Source organism: Aulonocara stuartgranti (genome assembly GCF_965226115.1).
Source record: "Aulonocara stuartgranti genome assembly, chromosome: 17".
NCBI classification, from domain to species: Eukaryota; Metazoa; Chordata; class Actinopteri; order Cichliformes; family Cichlidae; genus Aulonocara; species Aulonocara stuartgranti.
The window spans coordinates 4,342,853-4,367,693 of record NC_138953.1 but is presented as its reverse complement, the minus strand read 5'-3'; the positions used below and the strand labels follow the sequence as shown (position 1 = coordinate 4,367,693).

The 24,841-nt window shown below is 40.6% G+C and overlaps 1 protein-coding gene across 4 annotated transcripts in view; it reads left to right on the top strand.

The window, feature by feature from the left end:
* cdk17 (cyclin dependent kinase 17) overlaps positions 1–24,841 on the top strand; it is a 56,766-nt gene that overhangs the window by 16,340 nt on the left and 15,585 nt on the right. For 3 of the 4 annotated variants that reach the window (XM_082511111.1, XM_082511109.1, XM_082511112.1), the window contains exons 2-3: positions 12,669–12,813; positions 15,979–16,143. In XM_082511111.1, coding sequence (XP_082367237.1) covers positions 12,687–12,813; positions 15,979–16,143 — 292 coding nt within the window. In that variant the 5' untranslated portion in view covers positions 12,669–12,686. Of the gene's footprint in view, positions 1–9,064; positions 9,170–12,668; positions 12,814–15,978; positions 16,144–24,841 lie in introns of those variants that run through there. The other variant, XM_082511110.1, reaches the window with a different exon arrangement.

The following is a 24,841-nucleotide window of genomic DNA, read 5'->3' as shown; positions in this document are numbered from 1 at the left end:
TGAGATATTTGTCAGGTACACTTTCACATCCATTTAACTGATATGATCACATTTGATCATTTTATATGAACTGTTTTACTCTTCTTGGGCGAAAAAACAATACAGTATTTTTTTTTTTTTTGTTTCTACACTTAAAATTTTAAATTTGTTAATGTAAGTCTTAGTGGCCTACATGTAACTCTTTCTCAAGGATAGCCCATGCCAGAAGGGATATGTAATCACACCTGTTAGTAGGATTGTCACGATGTTAGAATTTCAAACTTGATACCGATACCCAGGAAAATACTTTATCACTGTTGATACCGTGGGAAAATTTTTGACCCCATCAAAGTTCATCGTCTTGTCTACATCTCCCAACAGCCTCTCTTACTCTCTCATCCAATCCTCACACTGCTCCGCCTTAGTCTGCAGCTCTTCAGCCTTGAAATCAATCTAATTCTGCTGCCCTGCTCCAGATTTCACTCTTTATATGCTAAGATTAGTTCTCCACACTCTGGACTCTCTGCTCTGTTCAGGTTAGGCTGTAGCTGAAGGTCATAATGAAGATCACTTAGTAAATTGAAGCTTCATCTTCGGGCTTAATCCTGTCTCACTTGGATTACTGATGATGTCAAAGCTATGTGAATGCCATGCTTCATCCTACGCTGCACTATACACAAGACCTTGATAAACACAGTGTTTAAATTGAGGGCTGGGCAGTGGGGAACAGAAATTATAGCTCAGTATTTTTAGATTGAATGGCCTTACACAATACAAAAATGACATGTGAGATATGAAAATCACTTTTGTTTAAACATGCTGGTCAAAAGCAGTTGGTGTCTCAGTCAGGAGCAGCTGCACTGTCAGGAAAATTTGTAAAAACCATCTGATGTTTAAAATAAGCATATCCTGTTTTTGCTCATTTTGGGTCAGTTTTATATCTTTGCAGTACGATTCTGAGCGGTAAGTTACTTACAGTACAGGGCTGCAGGTAAGACCCCAAGCAGACAGGAGCAAAATAGATTAGAGCCACCTAAAAGAATCAATGCTGGTTTAAGTGTACACTATATTTAGAACATCTTTATCACTTTACGTAGCGTCAGACAGCTCTTTCCAACAAAGAAGTAAAGCTGTTAGATACCTCCAGACCCCAGTGACAAAAAAGTCACTTTATCTCATAAAACACAGCAGTTTTCTGCTACTGCTTCCTCTGTTATTAGTTAGGTGGTGTTATTGTGTGGCTTTGGTATTTTAATTGGTTAGTTGACTAACCAAAGCCACACAACTGTGCAAAAGTGAAAACCTACAATTTCTTCAAGGTCTCCTATTTTTTATTAACAACGTTTGGTGGATTTGAAAAGAGCAACACTTAGAATTTTAACATTAATTTAGCTTCTAACGCCAAACTTTGAGCTGTTCCTCATTGTTGCCCCAGAGCTGCGTCTCCCAGGTTGCTGCAGGAAATCTTTGAAAGCTAATTTAAGTTTAAGGAAAATGTTGATCTGTCTGTGCCAAAACATGTGAAGACTTTATTGCAACATCAAACTTCCGTTTATATGTGCAAACTTTTCTAATTATCAATTGAGAAACGGTGCTAAGGTGGACCTGAGAGGTCAAATACACTGCAACTTAAGAAAACATCTGCACATAGAAAAAGTGTTGCAAAAGCACCCAAAAAGTTGAATACAACAAAATGGAAGTAGGAAAAAAAAGCAAATCTCAAAACACAACTAAGGTTTTATTGGGGAGACGATAACGTGACGGGACAGCTGTGAAAGTGAAGGAAACTGGTTTCAAAAAAGGAGAGGGTTGGTCAGTGTATGATGCAGGTAATGGGTTTTAATCACACACGTCACATAATACTATAGATCGGGGTAGGCAACTTGAGGCCTCGACTGCCGGTGTCCTGGGATTTTAGATGTGTCCTTGATACAACGCAGCTGATTTAAATTGCTAAATGACCTCCTCAACATGTCTTGAAGTTCTCCAGAGCCCTGGTAAAGAACTAATCATTTGATTCAGGTGTGTTGACACAGGGAGATATCTAAAACCTGCAAGACACCAGAACCCAAGGCCTGGAGTTGCCTACCCCTGCTATAGATACATATTCACTGTTAGCACTTTACTGTTAGCTTCACACATTTTTTTTTGTTTTGTTTTGTTCTATTGAGAAAACCCCTTAGGAGCAAGCACTCTGTGACAGTGGGAAGAAAAAACTCCTTTTAAACAGGAAGAAACCTTTGACAGAACTTGACTCAAAGAGGAGCAGCCATCTGCCCCAACCTCATTTGTGAAGGTTGGGGCTGAACTGAAATTGTGCTGAACTGAAATTGTACACAGCATCCTCTTAGCATATACATTTTGCGACTGAGAGCCTGTGGACATGCTTCTGTTCCTCTGTATATTATTTTAGAGATGGAAGCAGAAACATGGTTATAGACTCTCGTTACATCACATTTTATCTAAATTGGAGCATTTTCAGTCACAATGTACAGTACAACTCACTTAACACATGGCACAACAGATTACAGATCACTTCGATTTGCTGCTGCAAGAAGTTCTTTCTTCTTTTTCCGATCATACTACATTCTTCCTGTTACTCAGCACTCTGAAGTGCTGTGATGGTGCATTAACATTAGCATTGCAAATGACCATGTGGGTGATTCTGGTGTCAACTAGAAAAGCTAACTTCAATCTCACTTCACTTTTTATCCCCACCGAAACCGTTCTCACTTGTTCCTGTTTTCCTCCTACATCTCTTCATCACCCAAAGGCATGCTTTCACTCATGCTCATTGGTCATTTCCCATTCATTAACATTGCAAGCTTTTGTGCACTTGCAGGCACACACATACAGGGTTATTTCAGCTCTGCCCTCTGGGTCAGTCATGCTGAAGCTCCTTTTTTCAGTTTTTAGACAAACAAAACAAAGGGTCTTTCAGTGAAAAGCGCCCACTGCGCTGGGCAATAGCACTGATGCTCTCTCTGTGTGTGTGTGTGTGTGTGTGTTTTCTTATAGGCTCACAAACACATACTTGTGACTGTACTCAGTAGGCTTTAGATAAAATGCGTGCTTGAAAGCTGATGACAGTGCTAATAGTTTTGCAGTGACACTATGCTTGCAGATCAGAATAATTTTTCTTTAATTAATTTTCGTTGGTGTTTAAAAGCCTCCAAAACAAAGATTGGCAGATTTCAAAGTGGTTTTAGTGAGATGTAGGGATTCATCCACCCTGTTGGCTTTAGGGAAGGGACATCCTTTCATCTGTTTGAAGTCTTTGTCCTCGTGCACATCGTGTAAGACAGATGGTGGTACTTTGATTGTAACGTATACCAGCAGTGTGAGAGGAAACTCCCTGGTGTCTGTGTGCGCCCTGCTGTGATCTGATGATATGAGTGGTGTAAGGAAGCCCGAGGCAGACATGCGCATCTTTTATCCTAAGTGGTAAATGAAGGAAAATGAAAAGTCAGCACCTGCGCGAGGTTGGATTTCGCCTTCGAGCTTTGTTTTGGGCGATTTGTATTTTGTTTTCCATATAAACTTGTCCGACTATGGCGCTTGTCACCATCTCATTCAAAGAGCTGTGACTTCCACCATCTGTAGGCAGCGAGCAGCCTGCAAATGTGGGAGAAATGGAGCAGAGAGCCAGATAGATGTCACTCGACAATTGAATTATTACACAATCTGCAAATAAAGGAAATGTTGTGAAACAGATGCGGTGTTAGATAATGTGAACGGTTTGGATGACGGCAACGTTAAGCTTACGTGTCACATCAAAGATTACAGGCCACTTTGATCAACGCTATACATAAAAGGAGAAAAGCAAAGAGTGACTAAATGAGTAATACTTGGGCTTCTCCATGTTCCTAGCTTTAAAACCTAAGCTACAAGACACTTTTTTTTACATGTAGAAAACTAAAGAAATCTTCCAAAATTGATATGTACTGTATTTTCTATCAAATGTCATTCACTGTGAGCACAAAGCTTTGTGGTGCCTTGCCTGTGCCTGCTTTTGGCAACGACTCTAAGCCCGTTTTCTGTGGAAATGCAGGAAACTGGTTCTAATTTAGGCACCAGCATCGACACCACAGTAGTGGAGGTAAAAGAGGAGTATTTGTATTTGTTAGGGATCATTTTTAGTAAGTGCGTACGCCAAAAAATTCAGGCTACATATTTGACCTTCAAAAGCTCTTAAGTAGCTATAATTATTATTGTAGTTCATATAAAGCTAAATTAAACAGAAACATGTATAATTATCCAGCCAGCCAAATTTTAGTGGTTAACATAATCCCAAATTTTTACAGATATTTAAAAATAAACATCCCGTCCTCTAAAATGTCCCAAATAGATGGCATCATCTGGACAATGGATTAAATATGAATGGTTTGCTTACTGACTGCTTTGTCTGGTTCTGTCTAGCAAGTGTAGGAATGTTTAATCATTTAGTTTATTCACCATATGCATTTCTAATTTTGAACACAAGCATTTTTGGGATTTTAAAAAACAGAAATAAAAGGTAAAATCTGAACGTTTTGGTTTTGTATCGGGAGATTTTGCTGTTTTAGACCATTTACATCAGTACCAAGTTATTACTGTGTCCCATTGAGACTTTCTGTTTTGTAAGAATGGCCTAGTCAAAAGGCAGTTCATCACACAAACCCAAAAGCTCACACAATGACTCGATAATCCTTGAGGGATGAACCACAAATAAAACTTAATCATTAATAAGCAGATCAGTGTGGCATGTGACATCACTTTCCCGTTTGGGTCCCGTTCAGTCCTGGCTCCTTTATGTCCGCTCTCCAAAAAGAAACTGATGATTTTATCTATTTTAAAAGCAGTTGTGATTCTCATATGAGAGGCTCTATTTTGAGAAACTGCTTTAACAATATTAGCTGTTGTTTTTCCCTTTGAGAAGAAGCGGTGCTGGTGACTATTTAACCTTCTGTTCAACTCTCCCTCTGTTCATTGTTCCTGCTCCGATTCTGTCACGTCTGTAAACATTTATAGAACGGAGAGGAGTATTAAAGGACAGCTCGTTTTTGACATAAGCTGATAAAAATAGCATCTGATGGTGTTTGTACAACAGCTTAGGCTCTGAAGCGTATGCACAGACTTCAAAAAATTGACATAAGTATAGTTAATGTTTTTAGTAGGATCAGAATTCACTTTGACAGTAAATGATAAGCTGAAACTAAATAATTCCTCTTAAATAATGGCCTTGAGAACAGGGCTTCAGTTTGGGGAAATGCAGTCAGTGACTGCGTGAATTAGGGAACAAACAATATTAATAACAGGAACGGCAATGTCACTGAATAAATCCTGTTTAAATCCTCCATTTAGTTGTGCTGTAAATATTCTGCACACCAGCTGTTAGTCTGTTGTGCTTGATGTGTTATCTGCCCCGAGTGGTTGATCCACACATTACCAAGTGGGACTGGAAGCAAATGGACTGAGTGAACTTGAAAATGTATGTGTCTGATTTAGAGCAGATAGCAAGAAAACAGTGGTCCATTCTAGGGTACTGAGGGAGGATTCACACAGATGGCTTTCAGCTTTCAATGCTCTCGCTTCTCATTCACTTTGAATGGAGTGACATCATGTGTTGCCAAACTGAGTGTTGGATTCCATGCTTTGTTTTGCTCCCTCTGATTGAAATTCAACATAAACAAATGCTCCAGCATGGCAAGTAGCCAGTAAGATCACATCATACAGACATCATTTTTTTCTGCTGTTAATTGCATTAGAAAGTTTAATTGCTGGATAGCGCTACACAGTGACCTTTTCTTGATGTGTTGAGCTTATATGCAGACATGCAGGAAATGTCTTCTGTATTAGTTAGCCGAATTTTATTTAAAAAAACTAATTTTCAAGGGTTTTTTTTATACTTATAGAGAGAGCTGCAAAATTATCACATAATTAAACTGGAGGGGCGGCAAGATGCATACGATTTTAAGTATAATAGTTGGGATTGTGCTGCAGTTGCCTGTTATTGGACTTGGAGCAAAAGGGAAATGGACTGATTCTTATATAGTGCTTTTCTCCTCTCCCAGAGGACTCAAAGCGCTCTATACAACATGCCACATTCACCTATTCACACGTGGACTGTTTCGAGTGCTTTCTAACTACCATTAACACTCCGATGGAGAGATGCATTGGAGAGCAACTTTTATATCCTTGGGTTTAATATCTTTCCCAAGGATATTTGGCATGCAGAGAGCCATGGATTGAACCACCGACCTTCCGATCAGTAGATGACCTGTTCTACCTTCTGAGCTACAGACACCTCAGTTATACTTTTCCTTATTTCCTTATTGTGAAACACATGTAGAATTACTCAGCGGGTTAAAAGTAGCTTATATTAAACATGGCCAGAGTTTTAAATACTCAGGTGACCACATGTAGAAGGAATTCCCTGTGCAGCAAAAACTGAAGGCTCAGCTTCAGAAAGTATTTTCTACTCTTACTGTGATGTCAGTCAGAGTGGATATTCCTAATATGGTCATTGCAGGTTGTACCCACCGACTGTTAAAACCTTTTATTTGCGAGTGGCAGTCAATCAGAAGGAAGGTGGAGCTAAAACAGCTTGAAGGCCCTTGATAGGATTGTTTTATACTTTGAACCATGCAACAGTGTTGTAATAGAATTAACAATAAACATATAGGCTATGTAAAATCCCCCCTTTAGTATTGCAGGACACCCTAGTATGCCATAAAAACACAGTTAAAAGGAAAAACATAAACTCATCATGTAAGCTTAACTGGGTAGGCTCTAAAGAGCACTTGTTTTTAGTGAATAAATATTGTGTAATTACAATGAGAACATGGACTAGCAGGATTTGGGAATCACACTTCAGTGGTCACCGGGAGTGCTAGCAGTTTCAATTCCCAAGCCTGTGATATGCTAAATTGTAGCTACTGAAACCAAACCTAATTTCAGGCTGGACACCCCCACCCCGACCAGCGAATCTTTCTTGACAGTACTGTACACGCTTGCAGTCACTTGGGTGATTTCATGGCTCTTAACCAAACACAAAGGCTCCATTATGGCTCCGCTCACTGAAATAAACTCACTTTCTCTCCCCTATTCCTTCTCGCCCATTTTGTCCTCTTCCATCTCCTCCCACTCTTCCGCCTCCTCTTTAAATTCACACTTTCACCCACTTCTCTCTGAAATCAAATCTAAAGCCATATTTTCCATTTTGTTACCTCATTCTCGTGTGGAAGTGGGGGAAGACGGAAAGAAGGGGAAATAAGGCAAGGAAGACGAGGAATCGAGGAGAATGCGAGTATAATAATTAGCCCAGTAATTAGGTCTCGTCCCTAGTTCCCCCTCCCACCTTCCTGTCCTTTGAAGTTCCCTCCTCCAGACTACCTTGGATGCACTTGGGAGGCATCCAAGAGGAATGGGGGATCACAGGTGTGTGTGTGTGTGTGTGTGTGTGTGTGTGTGTGTGTGTGTGTGAGAGAGAGAGAGAGAGAAAGAGTGGGGGTTTTTTTTTTTTGCAATGCTGATGATGAAAAAGAGAGAAAGTTGTGGTGCACTCCCTCAGTGTCTTTCTGTCATTGGCAGATTGCTTGTTTTTTTATGTTGAAACCCCCCACCCCCGTCTCTCACTCACTCACACACACACACACACACACACACACACACACACACACACACACACACACACACATCACTCATGTGCCAGATGCTGTATTTTCAACACACACAGATTCAGACACACACACACAGATTCAGACACACACACACAGATTCAGACACACACACACAGATTCAGACACACACACACGTCACATGAGGTTCTTTGTTTTGGTTTGCTGCAGAGATAAAACCCGGCTCTGTTACACTTCTCTGTAAGGGAGACAAAGAGCACTTATCTCATAACACTGAATGTGTGTGTCTGAGGGAGAGAATGCGTTTGTGTGAGTGTTTTCCAATGCAGTCATTTTATTTATGCATTGAAAAAATATTTTTTTCTTTAACTAGCTGGATTTTCAGTGTACTTAAGTCTGTTTTTTTTGTTTTGTTTTGTTTTGTGGGGGGTTTTCCCTTGTGGATCTGTGTCTGTAGTCATGAGATCTACATGCTGATTTAGCCACCAGGGCTAGCATGACACACTTCCTCTTGAAAAGGAGGCTAATCACACGTTAAAAGATTTAAGTTTAAAGTTCAACACAAACCCACTATAGACGGATTGGATGTGAAATTATTCTAAAAAATGCTAAAGCAATAAATAAAAGAAGTTGCCAAAATAAAACTCTAATATCTCTGTGAGCAGTACCTTAGCATGTTTGCAATAGCTCAACTATTTTTTAGTTCTAATACAGCCAGAGCTGGGTGGCAACAGTGGGGGTGGCAAAAACTGTCCAATAGTAGGAACAAATGCTAAAAAATAGAAAATATACTTTGGTGACTCACATGAGTAAAGTCTTTTTAAGAAACAACATCCATGCACGCACCAATCAGTCCATCCTTTTTATCTGCTTATCTGAGCCTGGGTCGGAGGGAGCAGCAGCCTAAGCAGAGAAGAGGGGACGTCCCTCTCCTCAGCCACCTTATCACCTCCAGCTTATCCAGGGGAATGCCGAGGCATCCCCAGTCCAGCCGAGAGATATAACCTCAACCTGCTCCTTTCTGTGTGGAGTAGTGGTTCTACTTTGAGGGCCTCTCAATTAGAGCAGGGCAATATGACCAAAAATATTTATACTTTATTATATTATAATTTTATACATTTGAAAGTTTGCGATAACAATATAACTGACGATATAATTGACACTAGACAAAATACTTTACAACTCCACAACTTTATTAGTGCAAAAAACCCCAAAAAAACATCAATGTATTTTCACTGTTTTTATGTGCATTAAAGTTATGTGAAAATTTAACAGTGCAAATGCAAAATCCTTGCTGACAGTTTAACCAAAAGGCATTTCCAGTGGAAATTAGCCAACATATCCTCAGCATAACCATGTATAATATCTGCAAAACTTAAAAACAGGTTATACACACACAATACGGTAATATTATGATGAAGCACAGTACATATCACTCCGCGAGGCTCCGCCTACGATAGCCGTAATGCTCAAACAATCCATCAAGCTGTGCAGGTTCGTAGCTTAGCAAAGTCGTACTAAAACATTTGACAGATTTTCGAGCGCCGTGTACGACATAAAATCATTTCAAGGTCAGTAAACACAACCAGAATTCATACATAAGGCGCACGGGATTATAAGGGACTCTGTCGATTTTCAGAAAAATCAAAGGATTGATTTTAAGTGTGCCGTCTTTTCCAAAAAACACTGTAATAACGACGGCCTGCTAGCATGCTCTACCAAAAATAGTGCTTTGTTGTGTATCTGACAGACGAAAGCTAAACCAGTTCCACACCACTGAAGTTGCAGCATTTTTACAAACCAATTCTGGTTCATCCGTTTCATTCAACGATCCGCTTTCGTCCTTCTCATGCTCCGTCGCCACCATGCTTTTTTTTCTCGCCATGTGCGTATGAAACCAAAGGCACTGCGCATGCGCGTTTTACCCATATTCTATCGCGATATTTCATTTTCTTATTGTTGCCCAACATTATACCGGTATTACTGTGAACAGTATGATATGGCCCAGCCCTACTCTCAACTGCACTCTTTACTGTCTCTGAGTAAGAGGCCGGCCGCCTTTCAGATAAAGCTCATTTTCACTATTTGTTTCTACAATCTTGTTCTTTTGGCGACTACCTAAAGCTTGCGACCATAGGTTACGGTTGTAGCTCGACTGGTAGATTGACGGATTTGCTTTTGTACTCAGCTCTCTTTTCAACACGAGGGGGCGGCGGAGCATCTTCATCACTGCAGCTGACGGCGCGGTTTCCTTGGATTGGGCCAACGCGTTGATGCACTGCGGCCCCAAGCACGGGCGATCTGCAGTAACTCGCTAATGGAGATTTGTCGCGTTAATGCGGTTATGGCGGTAACGTCATTTTAACAAGATTAACGCTGACAGCACTAAAAATAACACATAACACAATTAATGAACAGAAGAAAAGTTATGCAAAATTTTGGCACTTATTTAGTTTCACTTCAGTGTTTTTTACTGACATTCATGGTCGTGATAGTTTCTGCTTCCTGCCTTTTCATTTTTAGTCTTTGCATCTTGTTAGCCAAACTGTATGGAGTAAACAAAAACATTGTTTTTTGTTGGAGGAAAGCATGTATTGTAACTGAGAACACTTGAGAGTTTTTACCTGCTGCTTACCTGGTAGACCCACAGTGAACTAAGTGTTCCTAAAGTTATTTTGCATAAATTATTTTAAAAAATATTTTATTTTTGTATTATTTTGCATAATTATATTGTCAGTAATATTGTAATTTGACACAGACAGTGGTACTCCAGTCAGACCTTCAACAGCCTTTAACCTGCTCTGTTTTGTAGCAAAACGTCTGTGTGATGTTGATGTGCGAACGGCATCACTAAATGTTGGTTAGCATTTACTGATAGCAAAGGGGGCGAGATCAGTGTTATAGCCAAGATTAAATAGTTTTTAATCTTCAGCATTTATTGATCACACATCACTGCAGTCTGGGATGATGCTGCAATATATATTTTTCTCAGGCCTAGTTAACGCACAAAACAAACATTATGGTTTTGTGTTGGTGAGGTTACAGTCACATGTGCTGATATTGACTGAAGCCATTTTCGCTGTGCGGTGTCATGGATGATGTATTAGTGAAGGTGCGCGTGCGTGCGTGGACAGGCAGATGGGGTCTCCTGAGTATGAAGGGAGCTAACGACCTTGAGAGAGAAATGAAAAGAGAGGCATGGTGACGGCAGGGGTTAGCGTGTTTTGTGCCGAGGGTCAGGCAGCATGGGCAGGGCATTTCTGCTGCCGCTGCTTCCTCACTGCATTTCCTCCACTCAGCCTGCCTCATAAAGTCAAAGTCAAAGTCAAAGTCAAAGTCAAAGTCAACTTTATTTGTCGATTCTGCCACATGTACAGGACATACGGAGAATAGAAATTGCGTTACTCTTCACTCCCTAGATAAATAGCAAATGAACATTTAAATATATTTAAATATAAAAGTGGTTAAAAAAATGCAGGTAAAATAATTAAAAAGTAAAAATTTAAATAAATACAATTTTACATATAACAAGAAAGCTATATAATATACAATATAATGGGTAAGTGACATTGAGTGTAAACCAGGCAGAGTAGTGCAAATAGGCAAATAGTGCAAATGGAGATTTGGTAATGTATGGTAAGAGAAAGTGTAACAACAAAGTCTTATGAGGTAATGGCAGTCCAATGCTCCACAAAGTGACTGGTAACTGGTGCAGGCCAGTGAGTGAGTCAGAGAGTGTGTGTGTTTGTGTGTGTGTGACAGAGTTCAGTGAGACCGTGGAGGAGAGAGGGGAGAGGGGGCAGAATCGGGAGGGAGTTAAGCTTCCTGACAGCCTGATGGATGAAGCTGTCCTTCAGCCTGCTGGTCCTGGCCTGGAGACTCCGCAGTCTCCTCCCCGACGGCAGCAGCTTGAAGAAGCTTTGCATTGGGTGTGTGGGATCAGCCGCTATGCAAAGGGCTTTTTTAGTGAGACGGGTGCTGTAAATGTCCTGGAGGGAGGGGAGAGAGACACCAATGATCCTCTCTGCAGCTCTCACTATGCGTTGGAGGGTTCTATGACAGGACGCATTGCAGGCTCCAAACCACACAGTGATGCAGCTCGACAGGATGCTCTCGATGGTGCCTCTGTAGAAAGTGTACATGATGGGGGCTGGTGCTCCTGCTCTTCTTAGTTTGCGGAGAAAGAAGAGACGCTGCTGTGATTTCTTGGCCAGTGCTGTGGTGTTGTACGTCCAGGAGAGATCCTCTGTGATGTGCACACCCAAGAACTTGGTGCTGCTCACTCTCTCCACAGACGCTCCGTCAATGGTCAGAGGAGCATGTTGGGTGTGCATTCTCCTGAAGTCCACAACAATCTCCTTCGTCTTCTCCACATTCAGAGAGAGATTGTTGTCAGCACACCACGTGGCCAGGCGTCTCACCTCACTTCTGTAGTCGGTCTCATCCCTGTTGCTAATGAGACCCACCACCGTTGTGTCGTCCGCAAACTTGATGAAGAGGTTGGAGCTGTATGATGGGGTGCACGCACACATACTCACACTCATGCACACGCACACATTGACGAGGCGATACCGCAGCGACACAATGAACACGGTCTGGCTTCAGGCAGATTGAGCAAGGTGTTTCCTGTGACCTGAACAACTGCTGCGTCAACAGAAATACATTCGTCTGGAACAACACTGGCAGGCGCTCGCAGCCGTGCACAGCGTGTACGTGTGTCTCGGCAAACTGATTTGACTCTGTCAATTAGCGCTCATTAATTTCTCCTCGTTTGAATGCGTGAGCGTGTGTGTAAGTGAAAACAGCTGTGTTCAAGTGCATGATGGTCATCCTTTATTCATGCTTCGTTCATGGTTTATTCATGTACTGTTGAAGCATTTGCAAAGTGAATGAATATTGGATTAAAAGGAGCTTTGAGTTATTCATGAGCGGAGATATTTTGGACTGTACGGGTGCTCACAAAATCTTCAACATCGCACAAGAATGCACAAAATAACAGCACAGATGAAAGCAGTCTTCTAAATGTTGCATTCTTTTGTAGCTGACTCTGTGTTTTTGTGTGTCCTGCAGGCCGCACATTGCCCTGTTATGGAAAAGATGAAGAGGATTAAGAAGCGTCTGTCATTAACACTCCGCCCCAGTCAGACCATCGACGAGTCTCTGTCAGAACTGGCTGAGCAAATGACCATTGAAGATGGTGGCACCAAGGACAACGGTATTCACCTTTTCTTTTTACAAATCCTTTTCTAAAAAAGATATGAACGTATAGAAATGTTGAAATACAAAAGAACAAAATGGTAAAAACATATTTTAGTTGCAGTGAATAAAATGAGGATGATTCATTTTAAAAGGGTTACAATTCCATTAAAAAAATCTCTGATTTGAGTCCCTGCCTGATCTGCACCAGCGTAGAAAATTCTACCAGTCTGATTTTTCTAAGTGTTTTCTTGTGCATGCCCTTCAGCTGATATGTAAAAGCTAGAAGGACACGGGGGTTTTGTATCTCGACATCTCTCAGGGACTTCTAAATTATAAATCTCTGAAGCTGATGAAGACAAAGTTCAGCATGTGTGTCAGTAACAGTTGTAAAGGCCTTCCTCCAAGTACCTCTCTACCGAGTTATGTAAGAGCAGAGCACTTAAAGACACACACACACACACACACACACACACACACACACACACACACACACACACACACACACACACTGAGAGCTTCTCAGACGATCAGAAAGTAGTCCATAGTGAATGATCATTCACAGACATCCAATCTTTTTCTGCTTTTCCCTCATATGTGCTACACCACGTCTCCAGTGAACCTTTGGGTTGATAGACACATGACCATAAGTGGCTGCTGCTTTTGATTGACAGCTGTCAGGATAAATGAACATTAATCACTTCATTAATGTGTACTTAGTTTGTAACTTTTTTTTGGTGTGACAGCATCATGATTGAAACGTTGGCAAAATCCATCCGCTCACAGTTGAAAATGGATGGAGGATGCACTAAAGGACTTTGGAACTTTCTGTTCCCATCAATCGAATCAAGTGCAGAATGAAACCGTGTCTGATGTTTTTGTATGTATGTTAAAGGTCCATATGGGAGAAAGTGTTTTGTAATGTTTTCTTAGAGGAAAGGGAACTTAATTGTTGTGAGAGAGCCCCACATTATGCTTTCAAATATTTGTATACTTGGCCATTTTTCCCTCAGTATTACAATCCTTTTTTTCCGGTTTGCTGTTGTTTCTTTTTTTTAAAATTATGTCCACTTAGGTCTGTGAAGGTTCTCAGTCATCCAGGTCATTGTAGTTAAAGGAGCTTGCAAAGAAAAGCGTCTGGACTTCTTTAAGTTACTTGAAGACGTTTCACCTCTCATCCGAGAAGCTTCTTCAGTTCTAAGGGTCAAATGGTGGAGAAATTATGATGATCTCAGGAATGATAATCTCACACCAACTCTCCACCATTTGACCTTAGAACTGAAGAAGCTTCTCGGATGAGAGGTGAAACGTCTTCAAGTAACTTAAAGAAGTCCAGACGCTTTTCTTTGCAAGCTCCTTTGACTATGTCCACTTAGAAAATTATTTTAGATGCCTTTTTTTTTTCTAATTTTGGGGTTAGAGAAAGTCTATTCTCGTGGTTGCAGAGGCATTCCCAGAGAGTAATTCCCAAAGGGAATAGTTGGACATTGAGCAGAAAACTTAAAAACAGAAACAAAACTGCTTTTACTTTGTTTGTATTTTGACTTCGCTGTTTTATTCTAATTGCTATTCAAGCAATGAAAGGTGAATCATTTCTCAGTACTGACATCTATCATTTAGGAGTAGACTGCAAACCTCCACAGACTTTTTTTTTTTTTAATCTTATTTTGAAAGCCTCTAGACCTTCCCTTCTCTTGTTTCCCCACTGGCTGACTCACCGGTCATGTTCTTATCATGGCGATTGTCGTTATCATTCAGTTGCTTTCCCAGAGGCAATCTAGACCCGTCCTGCAGTGGGGCATACTCTTGACTCCTCTATTTTTGACAGCAGCAGAAAGGGTACACTGCAAATACAGTTCACAGCCAAGCTTTCTTTGCATTAGCTGGCTTGACAAAGCCTAAAAACCCAGTAAAGCACAACAGTTTTGTAAATAAGACAAAAGATGAGTGCTGCACAAAACTGTTAATCTCACACAGAGCGCTAAAATAAATGTTTTAATTCCAGTTGAATTGCTACTGTTGAATTGTAAGGTGACAGCTGGACATTAGATTTCTAAAACTTTAAACTGGATTCATTTAGACATTATTACTGTCCCACAGCCTAATAAAGGCCATGTGGAAATCCCTTTATTATGTCAGCAGTTCAAGTTGAAATCAAACTCACTGATTGAACATCTATTCTTGTGTGTTTTTATCTGTTTTAGTTGCTACAATTCCAGCAATGTAAAAGAGACTTTTACAGCAGATTAGAGTTCAACAACATATAGATATTCCTGTGTCAATGTGGTGCTTCATTCAGGTTTCAGCAAGGAGCAGCTTGACATCTTGCACATATAAGACTTATTGGCCCAAAACATAATCTATATGGCACTTAGAACATGCTGTAAATTAAAGAACTTGAAAAGATGTGGCGCTTCCAGCTGAATTTAAACCACAAGAGCCACTTTCATGACACAGAAAACTCTGACTTTAAGCTCAACATAGCCCGCTAAGCCTTTAACTAGCTGTGTAGCACACCTCTCTGAACAAGAAGTACCCTCGCAACTGCAGTCTTAAGACCTAGTTGGATTAGAAGTAATAAGCAAGATAATTATGTCAGTTGATCACTTCATTTCTTAAGAAGGACCAAAATGCTCATAGAGCGTTCGCTCTCTAAATCAACCTTTGTAGTCAAGGTTTGCACAGTGTGTAGGACTTCTGTGAGCATGAGGGGATCATGTTAGGTATCCCTTTGACATCATACAGAACCAAGAGCACAAAAATCTGTATAAAACAACCTGAAGTCTCAGTCTTTGACTCACGGAGTATTTGTGTGTGTGTTTATTTGTGGTATTATTCTCCTCTTAGCATAGGTTTGTCACTCTGGGCATTACATAACTCTGGAGAATATTTGATGTCGTCTCATGTTTATTTCTACCCATCTCCCTGTAATTGAGGCTGAAGGTTGGTATTTTTTAACATTTCTGGATCTCAACTTAAATGTTAAATAAAATTCTGTTGGTTCAAACAAACCTCTGCTGCACAGTATGCATGTCACATAACCAACACATTTCAAAGGTTGAAGGAGATGGGACGTGATATTCTTTGGTGCTCCGTGCGTGCACCCGAGGATTTGTGATTCCACTGTGGAGCATCTGGGTGTCATGAAATCAGACATCCTGACACTAGCTTTGTTGTGTTTCAGAGCCCTTCATGAGGAATGGCCGCCCACCCACCTCCCACAGCATGCACTCCTTTCTGCACCAGTACACCGGTTCCTTCAAGAAGCCGCCCCTGCGCCGGCCACACAGCGTCATCGGGGGCACTCTGGGATCTTTCATGGTGATGCCGCGCCATGGCAGCCGCCTGGGTGAGAACACAACACACACACACACACGGATGGAAGTGAGCGATAGAAAAGCAGATGCCATCCAAGAGCAAACAGGAAACGTCTCACGATCCTGTGATTTCACATTTGCAGACAGATTCTGGGCATTAATCCCATGAACCCTTAGCAGGCTTGCTTTTTACCCAAGAGGCTGCTGGATGGGGGAACTCAGTCAAACGTTACGCAGTTTCCTGCGAGAACTGACTCATCACAGTCAAGCCTAGTGACGAGTCTCATCCTGACTGGTGGAAGTGAGATGATGTCCAGATGATTCAGAGCAGTAGCAGATTTCAAGGTTGGGGTTGAACAACCCACATGGTGGCAAAATGATTCACAGGATGTAGAAACATGGTCTGAGACGCTAATTCTAAATGTCGGTGAATACATCTTGATATTCAGTTCAAGTTCAAATAAAAGTGATGCTAAAATGTGGTATACATCATGGGACTTCCACACAGGACGTGCTGGGTTCAATGGGAGTTCAATTGAGCCACATTAACTGCGCGTTTGTCAAACTTTGTCCTCATAATCTACCGGAGCTCCCAATTTCTGTGCTTTTCTTGGTGCATCACTGTATGACACCATCCACTGAGAATAGAATAAAATAGAATAACTGGTTTCAGAGCGATGTGCTATGTGATAGCACCTTTAGACCAATTTTGTGACTAAACAGTTTTTCTATTCATGCTTGTAGGAAGTCAGAAGACCAGCTTTATGTTCTGTAGCTGGCAATCATTGAAGTTTTAATGTGTTCTCTCCTTTTGTTGTGAGTCTGTTTGTAGCATGTTGAACGAGCTGCTGATTGTTGGGCTTAAAAGATGACTGAGGACCACTAAAAACATTACCAGTTAACATTAGGATTCTACATGTTTACATGAGCATTTAGCTTAAAGCCTGTCAGAGTGGTCACAACCTGTTAATTGTTTTATATTCGTCAGTTTCAAATTTTTCAGATGGTGCCATAAACATTAAGCAAACTTTAAAATATTTTTCTTTTCAAAGTGACCCAACAGCAATAACCAGCATCTGTGCAAAGCATGTGTTCCACACAATGTTAGACATTTTACAGCTCAGGCTTTTTGCTGGTGCTTTTTCTCAGCCAGTGGAACACCAAAGGACCTGTTGAGCCTCACACTGGACCCTGGCCTAGATAGAAGGACTTGGATCTAAAAGCAGGCCAGTTAAGTAGGACATTGATGTACTGCATATTGCTGCTACACTCTGTTTGCCTTTTGGCAAAGCTGCTAATGACCACAGAGAGAAGGAAGACAAGTAGTGAGAGAGAGAGAGAAATGTGGCGATGTGTCAAAAGCTCTGTAGAGACAGGGAAATAAAAGAAGGATCAGTGAAAATGTTCACCAAAGAAAGCTCAATTATGGGTGGAGAACGAAATCATTCAAGGTTTTTGAGAAAGAAAGAGGTGAAGCAAGACAACCTAAAGGAAAACAATGTGGGAGGAAGATAAGAAATCAGCATAGGGGGATTTGTAAGAAAAAAAGACTGGGTTTGGTTTGGTTTAATGAGAGAAAGTAAAAATATTATTGAGAGAGGAAAAAAATGTGAGAGTTCTTGGAGAGGATGAGGGAAGACATAAAATAGCAGGAGATGATGCAGAGGTATGTGAAAGTGAAAGGAGGTTAACGGGAAAAGAAAGTAGGACAGATTAGATCATTTGAAAGCTTTGGAGAAGAAGAGGCACAACAAGGGCAGGTGGGGGGGATTCTGCTGAAGCAGTAGAGGGAATCAAATGAGCTAAACCCTTTAAAAACTTCACACACACAACAGAAAATAAGCTGGAAGAGTGAGAAATGCATAGAATAAAAACACATGAAAGGCAGAAGTGGTAGCTGAAAAATGCTGAAGTTTCTGAGAAAGAAATAAGTGTGCAAGTCAGAGGATCTGAAAAAGGGGAAAGTGGAATATTTGGAAGTTTTTCGAAGAGAAGGCGAGTTGAAAATATATATATATATATATATATATATATAGATATAGATATATATATATATATATATATATATATATATATATATATATATATATATATATATATATATATATATATATATATATATATATATATATATATATATATATATATATATATATATATATATATATATATATGATATAGATATATGATATAGATATATAGATTAGATATATAGATATAGATTAGATATATAGATATATATATGATATAGATATAGATATAGATATCTAGATATATATATATAGATAGATATATAGATATATATATATATATAGATATATATATATATATAGATATATATATATAGATATATATATAGATAGATATAGATATATAGATATATATATAGATAGATATAGATATATAGATATAGATATAGATATAGATAGATATATATATATATATATAGATAGATAGATAGATAGATAGATAGATAGATATATATATATATATATATATATATATATATATATATATATATATATATATATATATATATATATATATATATATATATATATATATATATATATACACATACATACATACTCAAACGCACAGTTTTTAAATTGAATGTTGCTGAAACAACAAAGGGATAAAATAATAAATCTCTGATCGAGAAATCACTCATCTTTGGAGAAGAGAGTTTATTACAGAGAAATGGCTCTTTCCAAAATAAAAGCTATACTATACGCTTCTTCTGGGCTATATTCTCAGCACCATATTGAACATATCAGGTCCCCATAAGGAGAATCATGTGCTAACGGCTGTCTAAATGACTTCGGGTAGTTTGTAGCATGCGTGCTTGTTGTTTTTGTCTGCTTCCACTTGTCTTTGCACTAGGATGATGTCGGCGTAAATGTGCAGTCATATTCGTTGTGTTCCCACTAGTGCTGTCAGCGTAAATCTGAAATGACGTTAACGCCACAACACGGCAAATCTCCGTTAACGAGCTACCGCGGATCGCCCTGTGAGTGAGGCTGGACAGCGTCAACATGTTAACGAGCAAACTGCGCTAATGCAGTAGTTCCCACCCGTGTAATTGAGCATTGCGTGGCACATCCGACATACTGTTTTACTTTTGTCCATGACGCGCTTACCTTCAGGGTCATACTTCACATGAAGACCAAAATAGTTCCAAATGAGGGTGGGGGAGGTTCAGTTTGCCATGTTGCAAGGAGAGCTTAACTTCTGTCTTGCTAGCTTGCCCTGCGCTCAGTAAATCTGTGCTCGACAGTGCAGCCTAGGCAGAGTAGTTGAGCGCAGATCCACTGAGCTCTCAACACAGACAGCATCGTCAGATGAAAAGTTGATAAAATAAATTAAAAATTTTGTATTGTTCGATACATATGCGTACCAAACCGAAAGCACTGTATCGAACGGTTCAATATCGATACAAGTATCGTTGCACCCCTAAAAAAAAAAAAAAAATATATATATATATATATATATATATATATATATATATATATATATATATATATATATATATATATATATATCTCTCATATGTCATCAACTTAAAACAGAAGCTTCTCCTTCTAAGTAAGAGTAACTACCCATGACAGTTGATAATAGAATTCAAATAATTTGATTCATGGTTGGCCTGGCAAAACTTTAGGTTACTGTTTGAAACAAGCGTACTTTGATACTTCGTGTAAATCTGGGAGCCCCTGCTTTAAAAACAAGAGTGACTTATGCACTGTTTACAGCACAGCCAAACACGGTCATAAAGCAGGAGTCGTTTACTTTGTGGAGTTTGCAGTCCGCAGTCCCATCACTTGCAGATCTTTATTTAACTACTCATCATGCCTGTCCCTGATCAATGTTTGATCAATAAATCCAGAAGTGCAGTTAGTATTAACGTATGTGACCAATTCTTTTCATTTTTCCATAATTTCTTCACAGTAAAAATCACTTTATTTCCCATTATAATGCTTTTTTGTGAAACAGCAGCAGTACACTTTAGAAGAGAGAGTGTGAATAGTTCAAGCTGAAATTCATGCAGTGTGAACCAACTTGAGAATTCTGGTCATGTGACAAAACGACTTAACAAGCAGACTTGGACCCATTAAAAATCCAGATAATTTTAACTGCAGTGGTATATAGTTGCATGTCTACGCTAAAGAAATCGTTTTCTCAATTATGCCCATGTTGTTGACAGAGGTTTGAGTTTTTCTGTCTGTAATTTAGACCTTACTTTACCTGCTGACAGATTTGTAGATACACGCCATCCTCAAAAGTCAGTGATGAATGGATAAATACATCTATGTACATAATTAGTCAGTGAGACTTGGAAGAACTTTGGTTGTTAAAGCACATGAAAGAGCTGATTAACAAGTGTAATGTTTGAAATATGCAAAAAATATGCATATGTTAAATATGCATATGTTATATCTGGGACTCTCCACCATTTGACCTTAGAACTGAAGAAGCTTCTCGGATGAGAGGTGAAACGTCTTCAAGCAACTTAAAGAAGTCTAGACGCTTTTCTTTGCAAGCTCCTTTGACTGAAATATGAAAAGTTAAATCTTCTTAAGAGAAACCTTGCAGTGATTTCTTTTTTTCACCCTCCTGTTTCTCCGCGCTGTGCCATTTGATGATAGTCTGCATGGTTGGAGGTGCTAACACATTGATGACAGAGAACTACTCAAAACTGTGGCTACTCATTAACTCGGTGAGCGTTTTTGTGTATGCGGAGGAGAGGGTGGGCATGTGGTTTGAACTTGAGTGTGTTTGCCTCTTTTGTGTTAGTGGTAGTTTTATTGTGGAGAAGGTAGCGATGTTGTGGCGTGGCATTTTGGGCCTCTGGGGTTATAAGGGTCTGAGAGGAGATGAATGGGAGAAGGTGGGCTCTGTGAAATAAAGCTGTACATTTTTGCTTTCATTAAGTTTGCTTTGGAGACAGACTAGTGATGATCCCCAGGCTTTACTATTTAATCATCACCCTGTGGTCACTGATGGATAGTGTTTCTGTCATATATTCTTTCTGTAAGTTTCTTGTCATGTCTTACTTTTTGTAAGACACTCGATTGATCAAACTTAATCAAACTAAATGTTTAATGGGGTGGTTGTAGCTCAGGAAGTACAGAATGGATCCGCTAAAGGGAAGGCTTGGTTTATCAATCGCTGGCTGCTCCACTCTGCAAGCCAAAGCAAGTGGGGGCAAGATACTGAGCCCCAATTTGCTCTCCAATGCATCTATTGGAGTGTGCATATATGTGAATGTTACTTAGATAGAAAAAGCATAGAAAAAAGTGCTTGTAGATCTGCACGGTGCTGGAATGGGCTGCAAGATTATGAGCATGAACCTTTGTAATAAGGTGATCATCAATCGCCCTTGATCTGGAGCTCCGTGAAAATCATGGGGTGAATGATTATCACAAAAAAGGTGGTGGATATTCCCAAAACTACATGGGAGAAGCTTGTTACACAGGGGACCACAGTCACAAAGAACATCATTTATAACATACAATGCTGTAATGGATTGAAATCTTGCAGCGCCTTAACCTGCATCACCTCATCCCCCATCACACTGAACACTGGTGCTCCACAGGGGTGTGTACTGAGCCCTCTCCTGTACTCACTCTACACCTACGACTGCACAGCCACTAACAGCTCCAACATCATTGTGAAGTTTGCGGACGACACTACAGTGGTGGGTCTTATCACCAACGGTGATGAGACAGCTTACAGGGAGGAGGTCAGCGCCCTGACCCACTGGTGTCAAGACAACCATCTCACCCTCAACGTCGCAAAGACAAAGGAGTTGATAGTGGACTTCCGGAGGTGCAGAGAAGTACACACCCCCATCACCATCAACGGTGCTGCTGTGGAGAGAGTGAGCAGCTTCCGGTTCCTTGGCGTACACCTGGCTGAGGATCTTACGTGGTCAGTACACACAAACAAAACAGTGAAGAAGGCGCAGCAGCGCCTCTTCTTTCTCAGGAGACTGAAAAGATTCGGCATGAGCCCCCGCATCCTCAGGACCTTCTATCACTGTGCCATTGAGAGCATCCTCACTGGATGCATCACCACCTGGTATGGCAACAGCACCGCCTACAACTGCAAAGCTCTCCAGCGAGTAGTGCGGTGCTCTGAACGGATAATTGGAGGTGAGCTTCCCTCCCTCCAAGACATCTACAGGAAGCGCTGCCTGAGGAAAGCGGGGAGGATCATCAAGGACTCCAGTCACCCCAGCCATAAACTGTTCAGACTGCTTCCATCAGGAAGGAGGTTCTGCAGCATCCGGTCCCGAACCAGCAGACTGAGAGACAGCTTTTTCCATCAGGCCATCAGACTGCTGAACACGTCATAGACACCTCAGCTTCACTACTGGAACTTCAACATTATGCATTCCACACTGTATATAAATGCCACTTGTTTTGCACATATTCAACTCTGTATATTTTATATATTTTATTATTATTATTATTATTATTTTATTTTTTTACTATTTAATTTGTAAAAATGTGTGTATACACACACACACACACACACACACACACACACACACACACACACGTAGGAAAATATTTAGTATACACATCCAGAAATGCATACACTATTATATATTGTACATATATTTATTAGTTTCAGGTTGGCCATTCTTGTATTTTGCTCGTTTGTGTTGTTGTGTTTGCACATCTCTGTTGCTTGTGGGGCTCGCACACAAGAATTTCACTCGCATGTGCTGTGCCAGTGTGCCTGCACATGTGATGTGACAATAAAAGTGATTTGATTTGATTTGAAGGCACACGTACAGGCCAATCACAAGTTTGTCAGTGAACATCTAAGTCAGGGGTCCCCAATCCCAGTCCACGAGGGCCGGTGTCCCAGGTTTTAGATCTCACCCTGGGTCAGCACACCTGAATCAAATTCAAATTCAAATTCAAAATCAAATTCAAATTTTATTTGTCACGTACACAGTCATACACAGTACGATATGTAGTGAAATGCTTGGACAACTGCTCGTGATCTAAAGAAAACAAAAAAGGAAAAGGCTATGAATAAGATAGGAAATAAATGTGAAAAATTAAAAAGGGTAAATTTAACTAGGAAGGAATAAAATATAAATTAAGGTTAAAAATGAAATAACTGTACAACACAAATTAGAATGAAGGGTAAATTTAACTGGGAAGAATAAGATAAAGATAAATATATAAATTAAAGTTGAAAATAAAATAACTGTACAACAAAATACACAATACACAATATAGAACTATATAAGAATGTATGAAGAAATCTAAATATAAATAAATATATACACAATAACAGCAGCTGTACAAGTATTAACCGGAAATGAAGAATATAGTGACCAGTGTTGTGCAAAAACAAAGTCCAGTGTGTGTGTAAGAACCATATGTGTGGGTCAGTACTGTGTGGTGGTGTGATTGTGATTGAGAGACCGTATCGCCTGCGGGAAGAAGCTCCTCCTCAGTCTCTCTGTGTTGGTCTTCAGGGAGCGGAATCGCTTTCCTGACCTCAACAGAGAGAACAGTCTGTTGTTGGGATGGCTGAGGTCCTTCACGATCTTCCTGGCCTTGGTCCAGCACTGCCTGCTGTAGATTGAGTGCAGGTCAGGGAGCTCGGAGCGGATGGTGCGCTCAGCTGACCGCACAACCCTCTGTAGAGCTCGTCTGTCCTGCATGGTGCTGTTCCCGAACCAGGTTAAGATGTTTCCCGCCAGGATGCTCTCTATGGTGCACGAGTAAAAGTTCCTGAGCACCTTGGAGGGCAGTTGGAAGTTTCTCAAGCGTCTGAGGTGGTAGAGACGCTGTCGGGCCTTTTTCACCACGGTGTTGATGTGACAGGACCATGACAGGTCCTGCGTGATGTGAACTCCGAGGTATTTGAAGCTGTCCACTCTCTCCACTGGGCACTCGTTGATGACGGGGGTCTGGTAGTTCCTCTCCTGCTTAGTGCTGAAGTCCACTATCAGCTCCTTTGTCTTACTGACGTTTAGAAGGAGGTTGTTCCTCTGGCACCAGTTCTCCAGATTCCTAATCTCCTTCAGGTAGGCCGTCTCGTTGTTATCAGAGATCAGGCCCACCACGACGGTGTCGTCAGCAAACTTGATGATGGTGGTGGAGCTGGTAGTGGCCACACAGTCATATGTGTACAAAGAGTACAGCAGGGGGCTCAGAACACACCCCTGGGGGGCTCCAGTGCTGAGAGTGGTGGAGGCTGAGACATGTCCGCCCATCCTTACTGCCTGTGGTCTGCCAGTTAGGAAGTTGGAGATCCACTGACACATAGATGAGCTGAGTCCCAGATGCTCCAGCTTGGTAGTGAGTGTGGAGGGAATTACGGTGTTAAATGCAGAGCTGTAGTCTATGAAGAGCATTTTAACATAATTCCCCCTTCTAGTGTCCAAGTGAGTGAGTGATGTGTGGAGGAGATGAGAGATGGCATCGTCTGTGGAACGATTTGGACGGTAAGCGAACTGTAGTGGGTCCAGTGTGTCTGGTAGTGAAGAAATGATGAAGTCTCTGACCAGGCGTTCAAAGCACTTCATCACTACTGAGGTGAGGGCTACAGGGCGATAGTCATTGAGAGAAGCAGGGTGGGGTTTCTTCGGGACAGGAACAATGATGGACTCTTTGAAGCATGTGGGGATCACCGACTGAGATAAAGAGATGTTGAATATCTCAGTGAACACAGGAGCTAGCTGGTATGCGCAGTCTCTTA